Source organism: Solanum dulcamara, chromosome 12 (assembly GCF_947179165.1).
Source record: "Solanum dulcamara chromosome 12, daSolDulc1.2, whole genome shotgun sequence".
Lineage (NCBI taxonomy): Eukaryota > Viridiplantae > Streptophyta > Magnoliopsida > Solanales > Solanaceae > Solanum > Solanum dulcamara.
This window is the reverse complement of record NC_077248.1, coordinates 45,351,177-45,376,228: the sequence shown is the minus strand read 5'-3', so window position 1 is coordinate 45,376,228 and position 25,052 is coordinate 45,351,177. Positions and strand designations below refer to the sequence as shown.

The 25,052-nt window shown below is 36.8% G+C and overlaps 1 protein-coding gene across 1 annotated transcript; it reads left to right on the top strand.

The window, feature by feature from the left end:
- Window positions 1-8,864: 8,864 nt before the first annotated feature.
- On the top strand, window positions 8,865-9,206 carry LOC129875737 (uncharacterized). The gene has a single exon (XM_055950990.1). The coding sequence runs from the start codon at window positions 8,865-8,867 to the stop codon at window positions 9,204-9,206; it is 342 nt and encodes a 113-aa protein (XP_055806965.1).
- The last annotated feature ends 15,846 nt before the right edge of the window (window positions 9,207-25,052 follow it).

Genomic DNA, 25,052 nt, shown 5'->3' with positions numbered 1-25,052 from the left:
TGTGTATTCATAAGTTTGTGTCTGAGTTCCTCTAACATAGTAATTATTGACTTATGTTTAGGACCGACTATCCAAGGATAAAAGGGTTTTAGACATGTTATTTTCAAAACATCACCGTTAGAAGATGTAGGGAAAAAAACTCCCTGCACCAAAGTTTTTTGTTGCATGCTAGTAGCTCTTCACATATATCTTCATCAGATTTTGCAAATTCATGCTTAAACTTCACTTCAAATTAAGCCTTAGCACATAGCCAAAATTGATTCCTTCTTTCTCCTCCAATTATTGGACCAATTAGACCATATATGTCCAACACACATCCTTTGCTCTGCATTAGGTAAAGCTCTTGAATAGTTTGAATAAGAACCTAAAAAATATAAAAATTAGAAAGAATTTCTCAAACACTATAAAATAAAATAAAGAAGTGAGTTGTAAAGAATAATGATCATCGAACGAGTACCTTTTGACAATCTAAGTATCATTAAGCCAACACCACCTTCTTACTCCAAATATGAAATCAAATATTCAATGAACCAAGTCCAAGAATGTTTAGTCTCTTAATCAACAACAACCCGTGCTGCGGGAAACATTTGGTTGTTCCCATTTTCATCAACAGCTATTAGTAACTCACCTTTACATAATCCCTTCAAAAAGCATTTATTGAGTCCAATAATTTTCCTCAATCCTTCTGACCAACCCCTTTTAAGTTCATCAACACATATATAAGAATACACAAACAAGTCATTTCTAGGTATTGTATCCTTCTTTGTCCTAACCTAACAAGAACATTGTAATGACCTTGAAGATTATTTTTGATATTTTAAATAAAATTACCATTTTATCCCTTCTATTAGTTTTTTTGAATCACTTTTGATTGGGTACGAAAGCTGGGTTTTGGAAAGCTTGTGAAAAATTATGGTTTTGCCAAAGAAATGAGTTTTAAAGTCTTAAGTTTTCAAATTTATAGTTGGAGTCATTTGAAGTTTTGAGTCTCCGAATCGAATTTTGTTGATTCCATCAGTCCCAAAATGTGGAAATTGGTCTAGAAAAGTGGTCAGAACCAGATTTGGAGTTGAAATATGGATTTTAGGTCCGAAGTTTGAAATTTAGTTAAATTTTGACTTTGGTCAATATTTGGGGTTCGGGTGCTCGAAATTAATTTTTGATGGTTCCAATAGTTTTGAGAGGTGATTCTAATGCTAGAAATGGATTTGTTGTAATATTTAGAGGTACCGAGGGTATTTTGGATATTTCAAGCACTAAAGCTAATTTAGTTGCAACTTATCAAATATCACGTCAAGGACACCTCAAATTCCGATTCCAATGACTCCATTGAGTCTGGAACATTGAACTTAGTAGAGTTGCATATATGGTTTGTGTACATGGGGTTCTAAATGAATCTCGAGCATCTCAACTCCAATTTACTCAATTTATGACTATGAAGCCTTTATCAAATGCCAAGAGGGTGCTGAGACAAGCCCACGACTACCCCAAAGAAATTACCTAAAAGAATAAATGAATTAAATTGATTCCTCTAGAAGCAAGGAGGTCTCGCCACTATTAGAAAAGAAATGGATCTTCAGCGGAGCACCTATTGATGATCCCAAGCACCTTTACCTGTATCATAAAATGATGCAGACCAAATAGTGTCAGTATATGTGAGTATGTAAGATAGTTGGAAAGGAATACAATCAACAATACTAAACCTCATGCAATTCAACTCAAAGGACTTACTCTGAAATGACTCAACTCAATAAGCATGCAAGTTTAAAAATAAACGGTGCTTTGAAAATAGAGTCAATGATATGCAACTCAACCAAATCAACCATTCATTTTAGGGAGTTTTTCTTGCAGACAACCATCACTTATGAGCTAGTGATGATATAACACTTTGCACTGCCATTACCCCAGTCATCCAATATATTGCCAGGGTAAGGGTTGATCAACCTCATTCGATCCACCATCAATAAAAGCCCATGGTTTTCGTACTAGAGAGGGATGGTCTTTATCCTACACTGACTACGTAGTTTATGATATTCGAGTTATTATTTACTCTTACCCAAATTAGTGCTCGATACTACTCCCACAACACTCAATATGCTCATATACTCAACCAAATCAATTCATTCAAATCATCTCATCTACTCTCATTGGACTCTCATCAATCTCCATCTCATCTCAAATATCAACTCTTTTATTTAGAAAAAAAACATACTTTCAGACTCAATTACAATCAATGCTCATGCTCAAATTAGTTTCTTTTTGTAAAACATGCTTTCAAAAATATTCACATCTCATCAAAGCTTTCTATATTTTAATAAATCTCCATCTCATCTCAATCGTCAACTCTTTTATTTAGGAAAAAACATATTTTTAGACTCATTTACAATCACTGCTAATGCTCAAATTAGATTCATTCAGTAAAACATGCTTTCAAAAATATTCACATCTCATCAAAGATCTTTCTCAATTTAAATCAATCATAAAAGACCTCAGACTCATTTAGACTCAATAATATATATATATATATATATATATATATATATATATATATATATCATTTTAGTTCAATTCACTCTCTTCATCAATGCCTGAAAGTCATCATTCTTACTCAAAAATATACATGTCCAAGTCATATTCATCCATCAATTGAGGTTCATAGGAAAGTAGCCATGAACAACAATTACAATCTATTGAGAGATAGTAAACAACGATAATCTCAATGAATAATTATACATAACTTAATAGAAGAAGAATTAACTCATGAACTCAATGTATATAAGGACTCAAACTGAACTCTAGACTCAATCTCGACTCAATAAAGATGTAGGTAATGTGGAAGAACTTAGTCCAACATTTGGATAATCCTTAAATACCTAAAAATCAAAGGAACGATCGTGATTTGAAGAAATTACTTGAAAACCTTAAACCCTAGCTTTCTTTCTTCTCTCCAATCGTTTCTCTCAAAAGTTATATGTGTGAATGAGTGGAAAATCCCATTTTGGTATTTTAAGGGACTTATTTCTTGTCCCTAAATATGTAGGGTTCAATTGGAAAAAATGGATAAAGACCAGAATGTCCTTCATTAAAGATTAAGTGGGACACCTTCCCGGGAGGCCACCACGACCTGTGGAGCTTACCATAATCCGTGGTGATGGTCATGGTCCTAAAACTTACGCTAGATTGGGAGAGGTGGCTACCCCGAAGACCACTAAGTCTATGGTACTCACCATGGGTCATGGTCCTCCTACGTGGTCCTCTCCTTCCTTAAGGGTCTTGGTGGTCAAGTTCACATATGGCTTCACAGTCCGTAGTACGCACCACGGGCCGTAGAGCCCTCTGCGTACCTTTCCCCTTTTTCCCCTAATCAAGGACACCACCACAGTACCTTTCCTATAGAAATGGAACCTTCATCAAGTTTTGAATTAGAAGATTTCTCAGTAACTATATAGCCAAAAAATCGGGCCATAAAGAGGAGTATGGCCCATGAAGGGTCTCATGGTATGCTCCTGGTGCAATTTCTCTAATTTCCTAGAGTTAGTTAAGGCTAGAAACTGTGGGGGTGTTATAATATCTCTCCTTTGGGATAATTCATCCCCGAATAATGACCAAGCTAGGAATCCACTGAAGGCACGAATGCAAAAAAAGAACTCATATACTCAAACAATCAAACAGTCACTATACGGACTTAAGAATACATATCATATACACAAACTCGGAATGAACATCAAATCAAAGATAGGAAAGAGGAACATTACCATCATTATCATCATTAGAAGTATGAATAGATGCATGTACTTGGTTTTCATATCTTCTTCGGTTTTCTATGTAGCCTCCTCAAAAACCGATTTTTCCATAGGACTTTGACCGAAACAACCTTTTTGTTTCTCAATTTATGAACCTAACGATCAAGAATTTGAACTATAATCTCCTCATAAGTCAAACTCTCTTTAATGAAAATGTTATCAGTGGGGATAACAAGTGAGGGATATCCCAAACACTTCTTAAGAATAGAAATATAGAACACTTGATGAACAATATCTAACTCTGGCAGAAGCTCCAATTCATAGGCAACAATGCCAACTCTCTTCATAATATAATAATGACCAATGTAACGCGGATACAACTTCCCTTTCTTCCCAAAACTCATAACTTCTTTCATGGGTGAAACTGTCAAATACACCCTATCATTCACCTCAAACTCCAAGTCTCTTCTCCTAACATCAGTATAGGACTTCTATCGACTTTGAGTAGTCTTTAGCCTATGTTGGATGTTCTTTAACTTCTCTATAGCTTGATGAACTAATTTTTGCTCTATTAACTCAGCTTCACCAACCTCATACCAACTAATTAGCGATCTGCATCTCCACTTATAAAAAACCTCACACAGGCCCATCTAAATACTCGAATGAACATTGTTATTGTATGAAAACTCAATAAGTGGACCATTGTCATCCCAATTTCTCTTGAAATCAATGATCCAAGCCCTCAAAATGTTCTTAAAAGTCTAGATGGTACGCTCTTCCTGACCATCTTTCTGTGGGAGGAAAGTAGTACTAAAATTTACCTTTCAACCCAAACCTTTCTAGAACGAATTCCAAAACTGTGTAGTAAATTGAGTACCTTTGTCTGAGATGATGGACAAGGGAACTCCGTTCATCATGACTATCTCTTAAATATACAATATCGCATAATCCCTTGTTAAGTTTATAGTCTTAATGGAAAAGAAATGACCTGATTTAGTCATCCTATCCACAATCACCCAAATTGAATCATGCTTCTTGCGAGATTGTGGTAAACTTGTGATAAATTCCATGTTGACTATTTCCCACTTCCATTCTGCAATCTAATTATTTTGAGCCACACCATAAGGCCTTTGATGCTCAATTTTAAATTATCGGCAGTTCGAGACTTGGACATAAACTCTGCTATCTCTCTCTTTATTTTATTCCACCAATAAACTTTTCTTAAGTCATGGTACATCTTTGTAGAACCTAGATGGATAGATTACCTAGAGTTATGGGTCTCTACCATGATCCTCTCTAAAATACCATCAATACTTAGAACTCACACTCTGCCTTGGTACCTCAATACTCCATCTCCCCCTTTTGCAAAAGCCATAACCTTTTGCTTTTGAACATCATCTTTCAACTACATTAGGATGGAATATTTGTCTTGCTTTTCCTTCACCTCAGCAACTAGAGATGATTCAGCCCTATTTTGAGTAATGGCACCACCTTCACTGGAGTCAATAAGCTGGACTCCAAAATGTTTAAGTCTATATACCTCCTTAGCCAAATCCCTTTTTTCCTTTCTCAACATGAGTAGTGCTCTCCATAAATAACCTTCTAAGAGCATCAACAACCATATTAGCTTTACTTGGAGAAGTATGCACAGTGCAGTTTGCGAGAGAGGCTGAGAGACTAGTTCACAATATTAGTGTAGGGACCGATGATAGTTACAGAGTATGAATCTTAGTTCCATAAGTTATCCAAGCATGCTACCATGATTATGTCGATAGAGGAGGAGTGGGTGTGTCAGTTTGTTAGAGAGTTGTCTATTCCTCTGAGGTTGGCTATAAAGCAGATAGTTGCATCGGGCTATTTATTCTTGTAGATAGTAGACCATGCCCATACTATTGAGGCTATACATCGTAAGGCCTACGAAGGCAGCGATAAGAGGCCTTCGGCAGAGGTCATCCCTAATAGTATCCACCTAGTAGACCAATTTAGGCAATATTATAGCTTACCGATAGTGGCAATAGGTGCAGGTGGTCAGAGCGGGCAGCCTTCGGGTCAGTCTTCTCAAGGTCAGACTTCTAGGTATTTAGGCCGTGGTGGCTATTGAAGTTTAGATAGGACATCACAAGGAGGTTCATTTAGAGATTTATGCTATGAGTATGGTGTGATAGGCCATTTTACTTAGAAATGTCCTACTATTTGCCATCGCAGATGCCAAAGTCAGCAGGTCTATAAGTAAAGGTATACAGGGTGGAAAAGGTAATTCTTAGGGTATTAGGAGTGGTGCCTAGGCAGGACAGACATGTGCTAGAGGTTGACGTAGTTATATGTATGCTTTTTTGGGTAAACCGGAGGTGGAGGCATCGAATGCTATCTTTCAAGGTATGATCTCCATCTCTCATCAGCCTGCCTATGCTTTAGTTGATCTAGGGTCTACTTACTCGTATGTGTCCTTTCGTTATTTACTCAATGGGATGTTTGATGTGATCAATTTCTTGTGTCTATATATGTAGCTACCCCCATAGGTGATTCTTTAGGAGTAGATCAAGTGTATCAATTCTGTGTGGTGACGATTGTAGAGTGTGATACTAGAGCACTCTTTATTGTGCTAGACATGGTTGAATTTGACTTGATTCTAGGTATGGATTGGTTTTCTACTCATCATGTTGTTTTGGATGGCTTCTACAAGATTGTTACCTTATTAATGCTCGATATTTCTCCAATCGTATGGGCAGGTGTGGCTAATCATCTGCCGTGTGGTGTGATCTACTTCCTCAGGGCTCAGTGGTTAGTAGGGAAGTGGTGTCTAGCCTATCTTGATTATGTCCATAATACCAGTGCTGACACTCCTTCTATTAATTTTATTTATGTGGTCCGAGAGTTTCCTGATGCTTTCTTTCTAATTTGCCAATCTTCCTCCAAAGTGTGATATTGATTTTGGCATTGATGTTGAGCCGGGTACATAGCCAGTCTCTATTCTACCATACAAAATGGCTCCAGTTGAGTTGAGAGAGCTTAAGGTACAACTCTAAGATTTCTCGAGTAAGGGGTTTATCAGGTATAGTATGTCTCCTTAGGGTGCTCCTATTTTGTTCGTGAAAAAGAAAGATGGTACCTTACATATGTGTATCAATTACATGCAGCTGAATAAGGTGACTATCAAGAATAGGTACCCAATGCTATAAATTGATGACTTATTTGACCAGCTCCAGGGTGCAGCAGTGTTCTCTAAGATAGACTTAAGATTGGGGTATCACCAGTTGAGGATTAGAGAGGCAGATATCCCAAAGATTGCTTTTAGGACTCGATTCAGCCACTAAGAGTTCCTATTCATGTCTTTCGGGTTAACTAATGCCCCACAGTATTCATGGATTTGATGAACCGTGTGCTCAGCCCCTACTTGGACTTCTTCGTTATCATATTCTTTGATGACATTCTAGTCTACTCTGGAAGTAGAGAGCAACATGAGCGGCACCTAAGGATATTCAGATCCTGCAGGATCAATAATTGTATGCCAAATTCCCTAAGTGTGAATTTTTTCTTGAGTCTTTGGCATTCTTGGGGCACTTATGTCTAAGGATGGGATTATGGTAGATCTGGCGAAGATAGCAGTAGTTGACTTCATCTCTGATTCTTACCCTTCCTATTGAGGGAAAGGTATTTATAGTTTATTATGATACTTCAGATGATGTCTTGGTTTGTGTTCTGATGTAGAAGGGTAGAGTTATTGCATATGCCTCAAGGCAGCTAAAGGTGCCTGAGCGAAACTACGCCACACATGGTATGGAGTTGGGGATGGTAGTCTTTGCATTGAAGATTTGGAGTCATATTTGTATGGTCCCCATTGTAAGATCTGCACTGACCACCATAGTCTTCAGTATATCTTCAGCCAGAAAGACCATAATTTGATCCACCTAGGTGGTTGGAATTACTGAAGAACTATAATGCCACTACTCTCTATTACCCGGGCAAAGCAAATGTAGTAGCAAATGCTTTTAGCTAAAAAGCGGTGAGTATGGGAATTTTGGCATTCTTATCAGTTAAGGAGCGGCCTTTAGCTTTGGACATTTAGTTCTTAGCTAACCAAATGGCTTATTTTGATATTTCTGAGCTGGACAATGTACTAGCTTGTGTAGAGGTTAGGTCTTCCTTGATGGAGCAGATTCGGGCACAGCAGTTTGATGATCCATAGCTGAGGGTGATTTATGATAGAGTACTCAGTAGAGAGCTAGGAAGGAGACCTTAGATTTGGAGGGCATTTTGAAGATTAAGAGTCGTATCTATGTTCCTAGAATTGGAGATTTAGGCTCATGCTTGAAGAGTCCCATCATTCCAAATATTCAATTTATCCAGGAGTGGAAAATATGTATCTGACCTACGAAAGCATTACTGGTGGTGTGGGATAAAGCGAGACATTTCTGCTTTTGTGGCTAGGTGCTTAAACTATCAACAGGTTAAGTTCGAGCATTGGAGGTTGGGTGGTTTGACCTAATGGTTACCCATTCCAGAGTAAAAGTAGGAAAGGATAGATATGGACTTTGTATTGGGTTTACCATGAACCTCCAGATGTTTTTATTCTATTTTGGGTCATTGTAGATCGATTGACTAAGTTTGCTCACTTCTTACTGGTCTAGACTACCTACACTTCAGTGAGGTTGGCTCAGATTTACATCCGAGAAGCGGTCCAATTATAGGGGGTGCTAGTATCTACCATTCAAACTGTGATACTTAGTTCACTTCACATTTTTGGGGTCTATACCCGAGTCAAGCTCAACATAACATTCCACCCCAGACTGATGTTCAGTCAGAGAGGACTATTTAAGTTTTGGAGGACATGCTATAGTCTTATGTTATTAATTTTGGAGGTTAGTGGAATCAGTCCTTATCTTTGGCAGAGTGCGCATATAATAACAAGTACCATTCGAGCATCCCCATGGCACCTTTTGAAGCATTATATTATAGAAGATGCTGACCCACAATGTGTTGGTTTAATACTTTTGTGGTTAGGCCTTGGGGCATTGATTTACTGTGTGATTTGATGGACAGAGTTTGATCTAGAATAGACTCTGTGCTGCCCATAGTAGGTAGAATAGTTATGTTGATCGAAGGGTTCGGCCTTTGGAGTTTATGGTTGGAGACCAGGTATTCCTGCGAGTGCCGCCCATGAAGGGAGTGATGAGATTTGGGAGGAGGGGTAAGCTTAGCCCCAGGTTCATTATCCCTTTTGAGATCCTGAGGCGGGTAGGAGAGGTAGCTTATGAGTTTGCTTTAGCCCCAACACTTTCAGGTGTTCACCCTGTATTCCATGTTTTTATGTTGCGGTGGTACATTCTAAATGAGTCTCACATGCTTCAGTGGGAATCGGTTCAGTTTGATGAGTCTTTAGCATTTGAGGAGGAGCCTGTGGCTATTTTGGACAGGCAGGTTAGGAAGTTAAGGTCTAAGGAGATCCTGTCGGTGAAGGTCTAGTGGAGTCATTGTCCGTTCTAGAAGGCTACTTGGGAGACCGAGCAGGACATGCGGCCCGGTATCCTTATCTTTTTGAGCCACCAAGTGTCTTTCCATCCTTGACTTTCAGGATGAAAGTCCTTTTAATAGTGTATGTTGTCATGACCTCCAAGGTCATATGCAGAAAATATCAATAATGCCTCACAGGTCCAACATATATATATATATTCATATCACACCATAGCCACACAGGGCTTTCAATATCATCTTATATCGCAGCCACACATGGCTTTCAATACCAATAATAGTATAAAAATAATGGATTTACCTCGTATGTCCAACTCCAGACCGCATTTGTTGCACTTTCCTGTCTACTTTTCCCTTCAGTTTTCGACTTTACATTTTAATTTTTTCTTCAATACCTTACCCAACAGATATCTTTTGTGCCTTTACTTACCTGCGTACTTCGTAACTTCTCATGTCGTCAATTACTTCCTTCTGTTGATGTCATCCTTCTGTTAAGATCCAAGGTTAGTATAAGGAGTTTTCCTATGACTCGGATCTATAGAACGATCTTCGATGTGAAAAAAAAGGTAATATCCTAAATGTCCTATAGCTTCCTATTTATAGATGAGGCACGCAACACATCGATAATCAAGACTCTACCAGACACGGTCTGCAGATAATCCAAGGATGAACTACTCGGATACCACTTCTATCATGACCCAACCTTATAGGCCACTACTGGGGTCCAACCTGAACCCTCGTATACACATTTATCAGTTGTGGTCAAGTCAAACTATAAACAACATAGTAGTATGCATCAGAACCCTATTGGATGATAATATTTCCATAAACCTGTAGCCTCTTTTATTTGTATCACATCATGAAAGGGCACGTAAGCTGATAAGGCTTCCACAACATAATAACACGTATAATACATCATATAGACCCAGCTGAACCAAACTGACATCCACAACCCACATACACATGTCTGCAGACCTTTAAAAATATTAATGACAACATATGACAGGATAGGGCCCCCGCCGTAGCCCTGAATAAACAAAACAATTATACACATCAGCAGTCAGTGTAAAAATCAAGCTCCGATATAATAGAGCCTCTTCCAGCTGAGCAAAATGGAATCCTAAGGTGACAGACTCTCAAATCCTGTATCTATACCTGTGGGCATGAAACGCAGCTCCCCGAAGAAAGGGGGTTAGTACAATATATGTACTGAGTATGTAAAACATAACATAATATAATTGGAAGCATATCTGAAATAGAGAAGCAGGGGATAAAATATCAAATCAGAAACCTGTACCTGTACCCTGTGAATCATAAAACATGCATGCTCAAATTATACAATATAGCCAGCCCTATCAGGGATCCGGTGAATCATATATGTACGACCATCATAGACCCGGCACCATCACCACCTTATTACAACACATCATCACATATATACATACGTACCCGGCTCTCTAGTGAGGGACTCAGTGAGTTTTTCATGTCATTGCGTTATCATATCCTTGTATAGTGTACCCTTTTAGTGAGGGACTCAGTGGATAATACAGTAAACTATGCACATCTACATACCTCGGCCCGGTACTTGGTGATAGAAGGGTTACAGTATGCATTAGTAGAGTAGTGAGTAACCATATGCAATTTAAAATATTATCAGAGACTTGACCGTATAAGAAGATTAAACTTTCGTCTTAGGACTTGAGTATAGTGTAGTCATCTCGAGTGCCCTCTAAATGCCATTATGGGCTATATCAATTGTAATCTCGGGGACCCTAGACATGTATTAATATAAGGCCAAAATGCTTATGGAACCAGAACACTTGTTATCATATAGTTTTTAAGACTTGGAGCCTGTACATTTGGTACCTCTTTAACATATAGAGGTTTCCAGGGAAATAGTTCAACTACTATAGGAGTTCAATATTTAGAAGTAAATAATAGATGCTTAAGAATTGAATTACCCCCACATTTCATATACAACCCACTTAAGACTAAGAATACCAAAAGGAAAGAAAGATAACTTTACATACTTATGCCAAAAATATGCAAAGAGGAAGCTTCCCATACCACTTACGAGTTACTCTTTATCACAATCGCCTCTTCATCCTTTGAACCTATTCAACACGGAATAAATATGAATATCAACAACCCTTGAATTTTCAACATCTTAAGTTGCACCCAAGTATTCATAGAACTCATTTTTTGCTCGTCTTCTCAGCTAGTTCTTTAGTTAAGGCGTTACCGGAAATCGGGCAGTACTTCTCCTATAACATGCCCTATCTGAATTTTCAATTACATCCCTAAGTACTAAATCCAACCAAAAACAATAAATTGAATCTCATATACACACAAAACATGGAAACATTACACCACACAAGCTCCAAAAAACTTGCTGAAAATTATGATACCAAAATAGGGTTCCTAGCTTTCATTTTGCAACACTTTTAACCATACAAAAAGGAGGGTCGGGTGGATGAAAACAGAATCACCCACACCTATTTTAGGCCATGTTCCATCCCTGCAACACACCACCACACACCTGCAGTAGGACCCCACACGCACAAAGCCTTATTTTGATTATAATTTAACTATAACGACTCCAATTTAGTTTACTTCTAATGTCGAGCATTTATACGACATTATTACACTTAAAGACATATAAAAGGTGTATAATACAACCTATAAATACACCATAAACTTCAAATTGTAAGGAAAGACCTTACCTTATCCGAAATTGGCCAAAACTTGCCTCAGAAACTTTTCTAACGCAGTTAACAAATCGTGGCTTCTTGCTATCCATTTGGTGCTACTCCAAACCATGATTTTATTCTATTAAAACCTCCATATTATCTTGGTATACCCTAGATAATTAATTTATATAACAAAATCGGTACTTACCTCTTTTTCTTCCCTAGGTCATCACCTTTTCCTCTCTTAGTTTAGGGTTTTTGTTCCTTGTCTTTGCTGAAGTTTTTGGATAAGGAATAAGACTAAGAGTCATTTAAAAAGTAGATATATGTTGCCTTATGGGGTGACACATGTCATCCCTAAGGGCGACACATGTCCAGCCCCCATTGGGCCAACACATACATACTGCCAATTAGGAGATGCCACATGGCAGTGGGGTCCACCCCCCAAGTAGGTGGGTCACCTTCTGCTATGTGTTACCTCCCTATGCTTCCACATGTCATTCTCTCTTCCTCCTCGTGGTTTCATAATCTCATCTTATTTTAATAACCTATGTAATCTATGCTATGTAAGCTTGGTATGTACTCAAGTGGCTTAAGTATGTAAGACTTCTAAATTAATAGCTTACATAGGTAAGTTGAGTCCTACGACTCATTATTTGTCCTCCAACTCCTTCCGACTTCTCATAACCCTATTTCCAACCTTCCCTACTACAAGGTATCACATTCTTCTTTCTTTAGAGTTATTTGATGTGTGTGGACAGTAGGGGTCACATAGCCATTTTCAAGAAGTTCAGGAACAATTTTCAAGGTGCAAAAGTGCAGGGTATAACATTTCTGTGCTTTTGCTTATTTTTACCATGTTACCCCTTCCCTAGCTCTTTTATAGCTCTTATATGATGTTGGATGGGAGGTACGCTCCGCGAGGTGGTTTGGTGAGTTTGTGCAAGATTTTCTCTTTTTAGAAGATTTAAGTGAAAAGAGTTGACTTTAGTCAACATCTCGAGATTCGGGTGTTGGATGGGAATTTCAATGGTTCCATCAACTCCGAAAAGTCCATTTTTGTCTAGAAGAAAGGTCTATTTGGGTTAAGGAGTCTTCATTTTGAGTTTGTGTGGTTTTGCCATTTTAACTTTAAGATTTGGCCAAGTTTGACTTCGGTCGACATTTTGAGTAAACTTGCTTGAATGAAAATTTTGTAAGCGCGATTAGCCTCAAAATATTGAGTTTGGTCTAGAGAGACCTTTGGTTTGGTTCCCAAGGTTCTTGAAGTGAGCTTTTGGCTATTTGAGTTGGTTAATATTTCAACAAGATGACCTCGTTGGTCATTTCATCAATTATGTTGAGTCTAGAATGTCGTTTCCAGTTGGGTGGCATAGTTCATTTGCGCTGATGGGGTTTTGAATAAATTTTGTACCCCCATCAAAGAAAATTCAAGTCCTTAAACTTCAACACCAGCTGAACTACTGGTGTTGGGCCTTTTACTCATCGCGTTCGCGACCCAGGGGTCCGCGATCGCTAATCCATGAAAATTTGGGCATCGTGATCACGTGGTTGACCATCACGATTGTGATGGATTAGTTATGGCCCAATTCGCGATTGCGAAGGGGAAATTTCACTTATTTAACTAAATACATCATACCCATTCCAACAGCTAAGTCCCATTTTGGGACTTAGTAAAATTTCAATATTGAGAGATCCTTTTCGTCTTTTTTGATGAATCTTGTTCTGCTAAGTTGGAAATTCTTATGGGGACATTTTGAGACCCTTTCTCATTCTAAAAAAACCTGTAAGTCTCACGTACATTTGTTGTTTCCTTGCATTTTTTGCTATTCTAGGGCTTGAAATTGGTTGGGGGAGGGGGGTTGTGAGCTCTTTCAATGCTCAAAATCGACCCATTTTTGGAGTACAAGTTCCTTAAGCTATTTGTGAACTTGTGATGGAGTTTTCTTTTTGATTTTGTGCGCGGATCCTAATGTCTAATGTTGACTCAATTTTGGTTCTATTTTTAATTATAGTAATATGGGTATCTTTGGCTTTGTTTTGATGTGTTCTTCGATAATTTGATAGAGTGGCATCGTTCGGAGGCGGTCAGGAAAGGAAAAGCTTTGGTTTATCATTTTTTGTACGGTTTTGACCTTGAGATAGGTTATAGCTTCCTCTTGTTAGACTTGGCTTGGTAAAATTAATATATTTTCAGTCGTAACGTGTGATTAGATTGGTGATTTAGGTGTTGATACCCATTGAGAAATTTTGAGTCGATGATCATCGTTAGTAACTAGTTTGAGTTTTAGCCCTTGGAGCCCTAGTCTAGGTGCTATCTTGACTTGTTTGCATCACTTAGAATCCTTAGAATTGCCTCTAGGTGATTTGAGCTTAAGATGTTGCTTGTTTGACATGTTTGGTTTCAGTTTTCCTCTTGTTGTGATTTTGCTTATACTTATGTCTTGTTTGCTTTTGGCATTGAAATGTTGGGCCTTGAGGTCGTGCTTTTGGTACACCAGAGTCTTAGGTTAGTGAATTGATGTCCTTGGCGGGATTTTACCCAACTTGACTGAAATGTGATTTGACATATTACTTGCCTAGATTACATCGCCGATGATTAAAAATCTTTTAAAGAATAATAAACGATGAGACTAAGATTTTGGTTGATGAATAAGTATAAGGAATTTAAGGAAATACCGATGATATTTTATTTATGGCATTTCATTATTTGACGAGCTCGAGGTATGATTTCGAGTGGCCTTTTTATTAACCTTGGGCTACACTATTATATTCATCATTGATAAGCTCGAGGTGTAAATTCCGGATGCCCATTGACATATATTTTGGGTTATTATTTTGATATCGATGAGCTCGGGGGTTATTCCGGGCGCTCCATGATATTTTTGGAAGTATTGTTCCATATCTACTAGTTTACATTTATGCATCCTTCCAATATTTTGTGAGTGGAGACTATTAATGTGATTACCTAATTGATTGGATTTACTTGACCATTACATGATCTTCTTGTACCCTCTTTCCTCGTAATCGTAGTTTTATGCTTCTCTACTTTTATTATTAGTATCATCGTATTGTTTATTATATATTAGTTTTTTCTGAGGTCATTCAGCCTATGATGCCTACTGAGTACCCCGTGTTTTGATTCTCATACTACACTTTTGCATTTTTTTGAGGCAGTTCCCAGTGTGAGACACCCCAGTGCGTGCCTGATCATCCTTAGCGGTACCAGTTCTGGACTGTAGTGAGCTTCCAGCATTCAGAGACTTGCTATATTCCTTCATTTGTATTGACTTGTATTTTGCACTTTGGACAGTCAGTTCTATATTATATATTGATATTGTCAGCTTTTGTACTTAGTAGCTCATGAATAGGTGACACCAGGTCCAGAGTTCGTTCTAGTTTTTGGTCACTTTCGGGACTTTTTGTATATTTTGTATCATATTTATATATCTATACCTTGGTCCAATATCTCTTTCTATAATAGTCTTTCTTCCGCTTTCTTATGATATTTGTTTAATTTAATTAAATTAATGTAAACTTCCGCTTGAGTGAGGTTTGAATTGCCTACTCGGGGGTTATAGTAGACGCCTTCATGGACCGGATTCGGGTTGTGACAGAACTTTGGGGGTGTTACACCCATAAACTGACTCATTACCCTGCATTTGGCTCTATAACAGATAGCATATTCTACATACAAACGTAATTTATCCTTTATCAACTCCTGAATCTCCTAAAGTTTTACGTTTGGTTGAGATGCAATCCTATCTTGAAATTTATATGCAATGTACTCAGAAGTACACAATTTTTTCTTGTTTATTTGGTAGTGTAGTGATGAAATGGGTGGTACTTCTTCATAATAAAGTCACCAGAATTCAGTGCTTGCATATATCTCCCATTTGCATAGTATTTTATTTTTACATTTGACTCTAACTATGTGGTTCTCATTAGGCTTAAGTTTGAGTTGCATTTTTTTTCTCTACAACATAAGATTGCATAGCTTTTCTAAACTATACAACACTCTCAAGTTCAAATATAATTATCTGACAACCAGGACCAAACCTTAATTTTCTACTCTTTCGTTTAGCCGATAAGTCGGCTCTTCTTTGATATAGAACATTCAACTCATATTTACTGACATCACTTCCAATATCTGAGTACTATAGTAGTCCTCGTCTTCCCCCAATCTTACAACATACTTATCCCTTTTATTTGGCATGTTATTAATGTTATTAAAACCTTTTTCTACTCCAGACTCCCCTAGCTCAACCTCTAGTGCTGGAACAGACACCTTACTCTTTTGATGATGATGATTTTTTCTTATTCTTTCTGTTCTAAATGCTCTTAGATCCTTATCTAACTCACTATCATCTTCCTCAGGTATAACATCTAATTCAGACTCACTACTGACTAGATTTGCAGGCAAATCTCTATCATCTTGCTCAGGTATAACATCTTCCTCTACATTAGTATTTTCATCTCCTATATCTATTGTTTCTTCATCCTCGGTCATATATGAATTGATTTTTGCATCTCTAGCAATAGGTTGAGGGTTTACAGGAGTTTATTGAGCAATAAGTTTAGGGTGTACAGTAATTTGTTCGGAAATAAGTTGAGAGTTTTCACCTAATGCATCCCTAGACCCTTTATTTATTGAATTTTCACTATTTTGGACCACCCCAATCTCACTTAAAAATCCAAATGGGAGTCTTCCTTCCACCAAAATGGATTGTTTAACAAGATGGCTAATAAACAAATCTAAAAAAAAGCACCATGCTTAAGGTGAGATACAATATTTAAAATTTGTTTGTCATTTTCCAACAAAACAAATTTATTGGAATTAGAGTTAAATACATATAAACCCCCAACATATGCATACCCTATATCCTTTGTATAACAACTTAATTCAACAAAGGAAAAAGATCTTTGTCGATAGGAGTTATCTTTAATTCTCTCTCCCAAACATATTTTAGGTTCAGAGCTTTGGTAAAAGTCCTATCATGATGAAATCGAACAAGAATGTATCTTTTGCCATGAATTAGATTTACACTGACATGAAAAAAAAGGCCAAAGAAGAATATCATCAGAAGACTTACTGTGAATTTCAGAACTAAACATCTATGTTTTCTACCAAAAATAGCTTAATGAGAAACACTAAAAAAATAAAAGAAAAAGTTACAAAGCATTAAAAAAACTACAAAGCATGGTTAATCGATTCCCTTACCAGCACCAACCAAAGTTCCTTTTTAACAACAACCAAAACAATTTTTACTTTTAGATGATTTTAGTCTTTAAATGGGAAAAAATCATTGATAATTGCAGAAGGTTTCATCTTCTAAGGGTGAGAATTTGGGGAAGAATTGTTGTTTTAAAAGGTTTCTCTAACGAGTAGGTTATGGAACTTGTTTGTTTTGGAGAAATAATTACCAAAGTCTTTTGGGGGAAAATGTTATACCCCGTACTTTTGTACCTTGAAAGGTTTTTAAGCTTCTTAAAAGTAACCATGTGAGCCGGATAATCTATAACGCTACCAAAAAACTCTAAGGAAGGGAAAATGTGATACCCCATAATAAGGAAGATTGGATATAGGGTTATAAGAATCCGGAAGGAATTGGAGGCTAAGTAGTAAGTCATAGGACTCGACTTACTTGTGTAAGATATTACTTTGGATGTGTTACATACTTAATCTACTTGAGTACATACCAAGCTTACGTAGCAAATATTACATAGGTTCGTAAAGTAAGACGAGATTACGAACCCACGAGGAGGAAAAGAGAGTGACATGGGGCAGCAGCTGGAAGTGCCATGTGGAATCATCTAAATCAAGGTGGTGGGCCCCACATTCCATGTGGCATCCTCTAAGTGAAGGAGGTGATGCATTGGCCCACTAAGGGTTTGACACGTGTCACCACTTAGGGGATGACATGTGTCCCCCCCTAAGGTAGCCTATATATATATATATATATATATATATATTTTATGAGTCATTCTTATCTATAACCAAATTCATTCTTATCTACAAACTTCTAGAGAAAAAAAGAAGAGAAGAGAAACCTTGAGCTAGAGAAGAGAGAGCCACAGGTTGGAGAAAAAAAGGGTAAGTCCTCCAATTTTGTTTTATGAATTAATTATGTAGGGTATACCATGATGATATTAAGGTGTTAGCAATATAAATTTAAGATTTGGGTCAGCACCAAAAGGACAACAAGCAGCCACAAAGTTTTAGTCGCGCTAAAGGAACTTTCGAGGCGAGTTTTGGCTAGTTTTGGCGAGTTTTGGGAAAGGTAAGGTTTTTCCTTTAAAATTGGATTTGATGATGATGTTATGAGGTATATTAAATGTCTTAAATAAGGTTATAAGTGGAAAAATTGCATAAGTATGCTTGACGTTAGAAATGAACTAAATTGAAGTCGTTATAGTTGAATCGAAGTCGGGTAATGTGTTGTGATTGTGGTGCTACAGTTGCAGATGGTTTGATTGCGTGGTGAAGGTATGGAAGGTGTTTTAATAAGGGTGTGGTTGATGCTGGTTTCATCCAATGACCCTCTGTTTCATATTGTTAAAGGTTTTACAAAATAAAGATTAAAAACTCTATTTTGGTATCGTAGTTAAGCGAGTTGTTTGGAGTTTGTATTGTGTAAAGTTGAAGTAATTTACTTGTAAATATGTTGTTGGTTGTTGTTGTTGGTATGTTTGTTGATATTTTGGCCGAGTTGAAATCTTGGGGATGTGGAAGTTATAGTGGAGATGCTGCCCAATTTTCGGTAACTCCGGAGCTAGTAATAAGCTAGTTAAGGGAAATGGATAAGGAAATGATTCTTATGGATACGTGGTTGTAGAGTTAGAAATTGGAAAGTGAAAGGTTATTAATCTTATTATTACTCTCATGTTAAATAGGTTCAAAAGACGACGAGGTGAACGTGGTTAAGAGTAATCCCTAAGAGGTATGTGAAGCTACTTTCTTTCTCTTGGCATGTTTTTTGCATAGGTATGTAAAGCTACCCCTTTCTTCTCTTGACATGTTTTGAGATAAGTATTACTTGATGTATGTTTTGGTGGTTATCCCATCCATAAAGCTCCGAGCATGATTTATAACTCTTATCTACTACCTAATGTTAGAACTTCCATAATAATAAAGCTATGGCTCTCAAGCCTTCTATATGATGGAGAGTAGTAAAAAAATATAAAGCTATCTTCCTTTATTTGTCATGGTCTTTATGAAATAAATATATGATTTTTATATGTTTCCAAGTAAGTTCCTATTCTTAGAGCCACTTGGATTTCCAATGTTTTAGATTTCCAGAGGTTCTATTTTGATGCAATCCATAGTAACATTCAAAAGGTACTTGATATGGCGCTTGTCTTGATTTTTGAATGATATCTCATTTTGATCATTCCATTGAGTCTCAAATATGATTTAAATTATATTTAGTTTCTCACTACTCTACTCGTGGATTCCTCAATATGTCCTTCACTGAGCCCGGGCTAGGAGATATATGATCGTGCGTACTTCTCTGCCTTGTTCGCCGTGCCTCGACGTGAGGGGGAAGGTATACCCTGTACATGGGTTGTGGAGTTATGTTGTGCCATTTACACATATGTTGATATCTGATGATATGATATGGCCATTTGATATGATATGATCTGTTACAAAGATATTCCCTACCCTGGAGTTATGTTGTGCTGTGGCGCCGTTGACGGGATGGAGACCACGTTTTGTTCACTGCTTCCCATAATAGGGACGGATATGACATATGTTTTTCTGCATGCATTATTAGGGGTTGTGATAAGAATTTTGATATTTCTGGATATTTCGCTCATTTGTTTTGTACATTCTGTTCTGGTGATAAATTTATTTACTACAGTCCATGCTTTACATATTCAATATATTTTATGTACTGACCCCCTTTCTTTGGGGGCTGTATTACATGTTCGGAGTTATAGACGTTTGAGTTGCCGATCTACTTGCATAGAACATCCACTCTACTGTTTGACAGTGCTCTCTAGGAAAGGTTGTTCAACCTGGGAATCCTTGAGGCACATGGAGTAGCTTACACTTCATATCAGTTTACAGGGGTCGCAAAAAAGTGGTGGAGATCGGTTATTTCCCGTAGACCTGTTGTTTCCCCTATGATTAGTTGGGAGTATTTTACAAAGGTGTTTCTTGAGAGGTTTGTGCCTTATATCCTCCATGATCAGTATAGAGATAAGTTTGACAGATTGGAGCAAGGATCCCTATCCTTATCTAAGTACAAGGCTCACTTTTATTAGTTCTCTCGTTATGCTATGTCTATATGTATATGTTGGTAAGGGGTACGAACGGGCCCTGTCCCGTCATATGATTATGCTATCGTGTTGTAGAGGTCTGTAGATATGTATTTATGGGTTCTGTATATATTTTGGGCTTTTGTGTTCCGTGACGGCCTTATCGTCTTTCGTGAGCTGCATCTATTTTCGTGTGCAATCTAGTGATCTTAATTAATTTTTATATTTGTTTATTTTGGTAATATGCTAATTTGGGCTAAGGATACGTATGAGTGTCCAACTCAGGTATGAGTTGCGGCCTACGGGATTGGGTCATGACAGAAAATAATTATAAGGATCCATATTAGAGTTGAGTTAATCCTGATTTCATGGAGAAAATAAAATAAATGATAGTATGTAATTTAATACTTTTTACTTTTCTAACACTCACCTAATAATTATGTTATGTAAAAATATTGTATTTAAATGGTACATGAAAATTGAAGTTGAAGGTTAAAAGGGAATAAGGTTGAGTTGGAATGTCAAAATAAAATTAGGGGCAAGTTTAAAGATCTACATATGTGTTTTACCTAAATTGAAACAAAGGAAGTAGATAAATTGTAGGCCACTCCATTTTTTTAAACAGGTCCTATTTAATTTAATTCGTATATCAATATTTTTTGGATTTCACTTTTGATGTCCATTAAAACTCGAATAATTTAAATCCATGGCTCTTAGAGCTCATTGCCCACCTAATAACACTCAGGTGTACTTTTATAATTTCAGGCATAAGTGATCGTTGTCAATAAAAGATACACAACTAAGAGTCAGGGTGGAATCCCACAAGGAATGGCATTTGAAAAGAATTCAAATATGAAGTAGAAAGTGTTCTAACTGGTAAAAGAGTTGAAATAAAAAAAGTGTAACAAAATATAAATTCTGAGTTTCAATTATAAATTAAAAGAGTTTAATAGTCTATCTCTAACAAGATTATTGTTCACAGAGTTTAAACAAGTATAGGAGTGACTTCTAGGGGAGGTGGTAGTTAGAATTATAGTACAAACGAGGTAGACTTACAACTCAATATAGTTAAATATCAATGAGTAGGATAGATTAAACAATCACTCGTTAAGCATTTTTCGATCACTAATTGACTTTCCATGCAAGCTCTGTCAAACCTAAACATGGATGTTGTTACAAATTAACCCAATCCTTAGCACAATTTTCTCGAGAGAGAGAAATTCACAATTGATAAGCATAAATCAAAGACTATTCATTAATTCACCCACATCATATAACCTTCTCAAGCAAATATGAAGATAAAAAGTAGAACTAAGTTTGCAACCCTAACTAATTCATAAATGAACACATGTTGAATTAATAAAACCTATATCAAATTAACAAAGTATTGAGCTAGCATAAAAATCCAAGTTCAGAAATTACAATTTAACTATATTAGCACCCCTCCCCCCCACAAAAAGGATAAAGTTTAGCTACATATTGCAAAATTGAAAGAAATTATACCAAAGTAATTCTCTCCCATTAGTTTCAGCTAAATTTCACTTCAATTTCAAATGCCCAATGCTCAAAATCCCAAACCCAAAAGCAATGTTTAAAATCCTAATCAGTAGGAATGTTCTATTCTCTGAGTTTATAGCAGTGTAAAGATACCCATTTTTCTTTCTCCGAGACTATTTATAACTTCCCCAAAATATGACAGAAAACCATGTTTGGACCACTTCAGTGATGTTAGTCGCGCTCACTGATCGGATCAGCGAGTCACCAATGGAGAAGAATTCTCCTGTTCCAGTTACTCAATTCTTTAGGACTCAGGTTGACCTTACAGAGAGCTGGTAAGTCCCCGCATTTCCATTTTGGCGAGTCGCCAATTGGAGTTCTCCCCAACTTTTTATCTTCTTAGAGTGCTCAATTACTGTAGGAAGTTTGGGTTGAGCTTAGTTGAGCTCGCCTAGCACTTTGGCGTGTTGCCATTCTCTCAGTCCTCTCGCTTTTTTATCTTGTCACCTAGGTAAGATTTTCAACATATATCTGCGAGCTCGATCGCATTTGCCTTTCACTTTGATTAGTCGCATTTTAGGAGTTGGGCTCTCCAAGCATAGTTTATTATTGGTTTCATCTTTCAAGGCCCTTAGGCGATAAAAGGTGCAACTTGGCTAGTCGCCAATACCTTCTTTGTGAGAGCCAACCTCCTTTTTAACTATTTTGCTAAATTTTTAGTTGTTTTCTTCGATGTTGTGCCAATGCATTATCTCTAATCTTTTATATCTGCAAATCAACACTTTTACGTCAGTTATGGACACAATATAGGCAAAGAGGACACTATTCAATTATATTATAAGCCCTAAATAAGTAAAAAATCCCAGCTCATCAACACCCCCAACTTACATATTTGCTTGCCCTCAAGTAAATCAAGAAATCAATCGGTTCAAAAATGATGTCTACAGGTAGTAATCATTGAGAATCAACATGAAAGTGCAAACAAGGTTCAATCTAAACATGCAATGTTCAATTATTTACTCAAAGCTTCAAACGATAACTATCCATTATCAATTAGAATTCATGCTCACAAACGCCTACTTCAGATGCAAATTTATGCTCAACAAAAGTATTATAATACCCTCACATCAATAATGATTTGATTCTCTCTCAAAGTCAATCAAGGACTATAATTAATGAATAAAAAATAATTCTCATAGTCCCAAAGAGAAAAAAATGCACAATTTCACCCATAGACTTGCCCGTATTTTTCAACCAATACATCAATTGGCTTATGAAATATCACAAAGGTCTTTCAAGACTTGTAATTAGGCTGAGGGCAATGGTATGATCATTTCAGTTGACTCTACCTTCTTCAAGCATGACTTAAAATTCACTCTTTTTCCTTTTCTATAATTCTTCTCAAATTCACAAATCATCCTTGGTATCTTCATAGCACACAAATTTTTGATGTAGCTCATTGGACACCCCTTTTATTTTCAAAACAAAATACAACAGGTTCATTTCATTCATTTGTTTTCCCTTTTCTTCTCTCTCTCTTTTTTATATGGAGGGGTTCCATCTCTTTCATCACATGTTTTCAACAATCACTTCCTCAAACCTTTTATCCAGTTTATTTCCTCATTCTTATCATACCCCTAATTTAGGCTTTTGGCCTAAGTTGTCTATTCAAAAACACCAATGCTCTAGGAAAGTTATATGTCATGACCCGAGTCTACACCCTAGCCGAGACACAATACTTAAAACCATGAGTGGCTCCGAGCTAACCTTCGCATAACATATATAAGAATATCGTATGAAACTAATGTGGAAGATGAAACATATTATTAACAAGTCTTAATTAGAAGTCAATAAATCTATGATAACTGAACATTTACTGCCTGAATAAAGCCTTTAATTTTTTTCTGAAGCAAATAAGTTTACCGGGACATGGCCTCTAGTTACCTTAAACAAAAAAACATAAACTACTAAAATCTTACTAACAACTAATCCAGGAAGTCCCTAGGTAAGTAGGACTCACCAACTGCTGACTGGAACTACTGCAATCACTTAGCCATGAGTCTGAGAACGGGCATCGGAATCTATATCATAAAAGGATACGTCATAGAGTAAATATGCATTGGTATATGGAATGTACTAAGTGAGAGGAACAAGTATAATCATTTAAAAGAGTGCATGTATGTGGACAGTGAAATAAAGCCTTCAAAAGCATATGCATGATATGAGAACTGAATAGAAAACAGTGGAGTCCAAACAAGTATCATAAAAATCTATTTCCAAATATTCATAGACATGTCGCTGAATTTTTGTTTCATAAAATTTTCATATACATATATATAATAGAGTATGCTAAAATAATCATAACATATGAAAACACATCGTAATATTGCAAAATTAAAATAAAGGAGTTTCTTATAACCGACATACACCATGTGAGCTTATAATGTCCAACAGCTAACCCAATTGGGTGGGTTATCCTATACCTTGCTGGGGTATAGGAACATATCATACCAAGATGGATCCACTAGTGTATGCCTCTCAGGGACTATGGAGTTTCCCGATAAGGTGGTACACTCAAATCCTACATTGGCACATAGTTATGGGTCTTGTAATTTTCTAAAATCCGTATCCTCTTCGTAAAAAATAGTCCTCCCAAAACAGTGTATACATATAGTGCTCATAGGTATTAAAATCACTTATCATTTCAATAATATCAGAGGCTAAGATCATAAGTCATATCATAAAATAACATACATAAAGTTGTAATTTGTGTCATGCTTATTCTCATACTTAATATGCCATAAGGGTGTAATGACCATAAATAAAATCATGTTAAATCAGTACCATGAGGTTTAAAATCAAAGTGAACAATTAAATCTTATCTTATTGGAGAAAACCCATAGCTTCATAAAGAACTCTAGCTTTGATTCCAACAATATATCATTAGTTTTTGAAGATTTTAAATATATTTAGACATGAGAGTGAAATGAATACTCTCATTTAAGCTTTACAAACCTGGAATGAAGATTTCTTAAGAAACAATTGAAGAGTAGGCTTGAAATCATTGAAACCTAGCTTTTCCTTTTTTCTTTAGTTCTTGCTCTCAAATATTTCAGGTTTTAATGAGGGAACCCCCCCCTCCCCCAAATTGGGTACTAATAAGGGACATATTTTAGTCCCAAAATAGATTGGGTAATTTGAAAAGGTGGAAAAAAGATCGGAATGCCCCTTATTAAAAAGAATGATTGGAAAAATATGTACTCACAGGTATGAGTCGTAGACCTATTCCCTAACTTAAGGATTCCAAAATAAAATAGATGTCATTCAGCTTTGGAACTGAAGTCTGTATCCTCTCCCCATCGCGGAGCCATCATGGACTTTTTCCAGGTTG

Excerpts from the sequence above, each read along its gene's own strand:
- LOC129875737 (XM_055950990.1), top strand. The coding sequence starts at position 8,865 with ATGGTTGGAGACCAGGTATTCCTGCGAGTGCCGCCCATGAAGGGAGTG.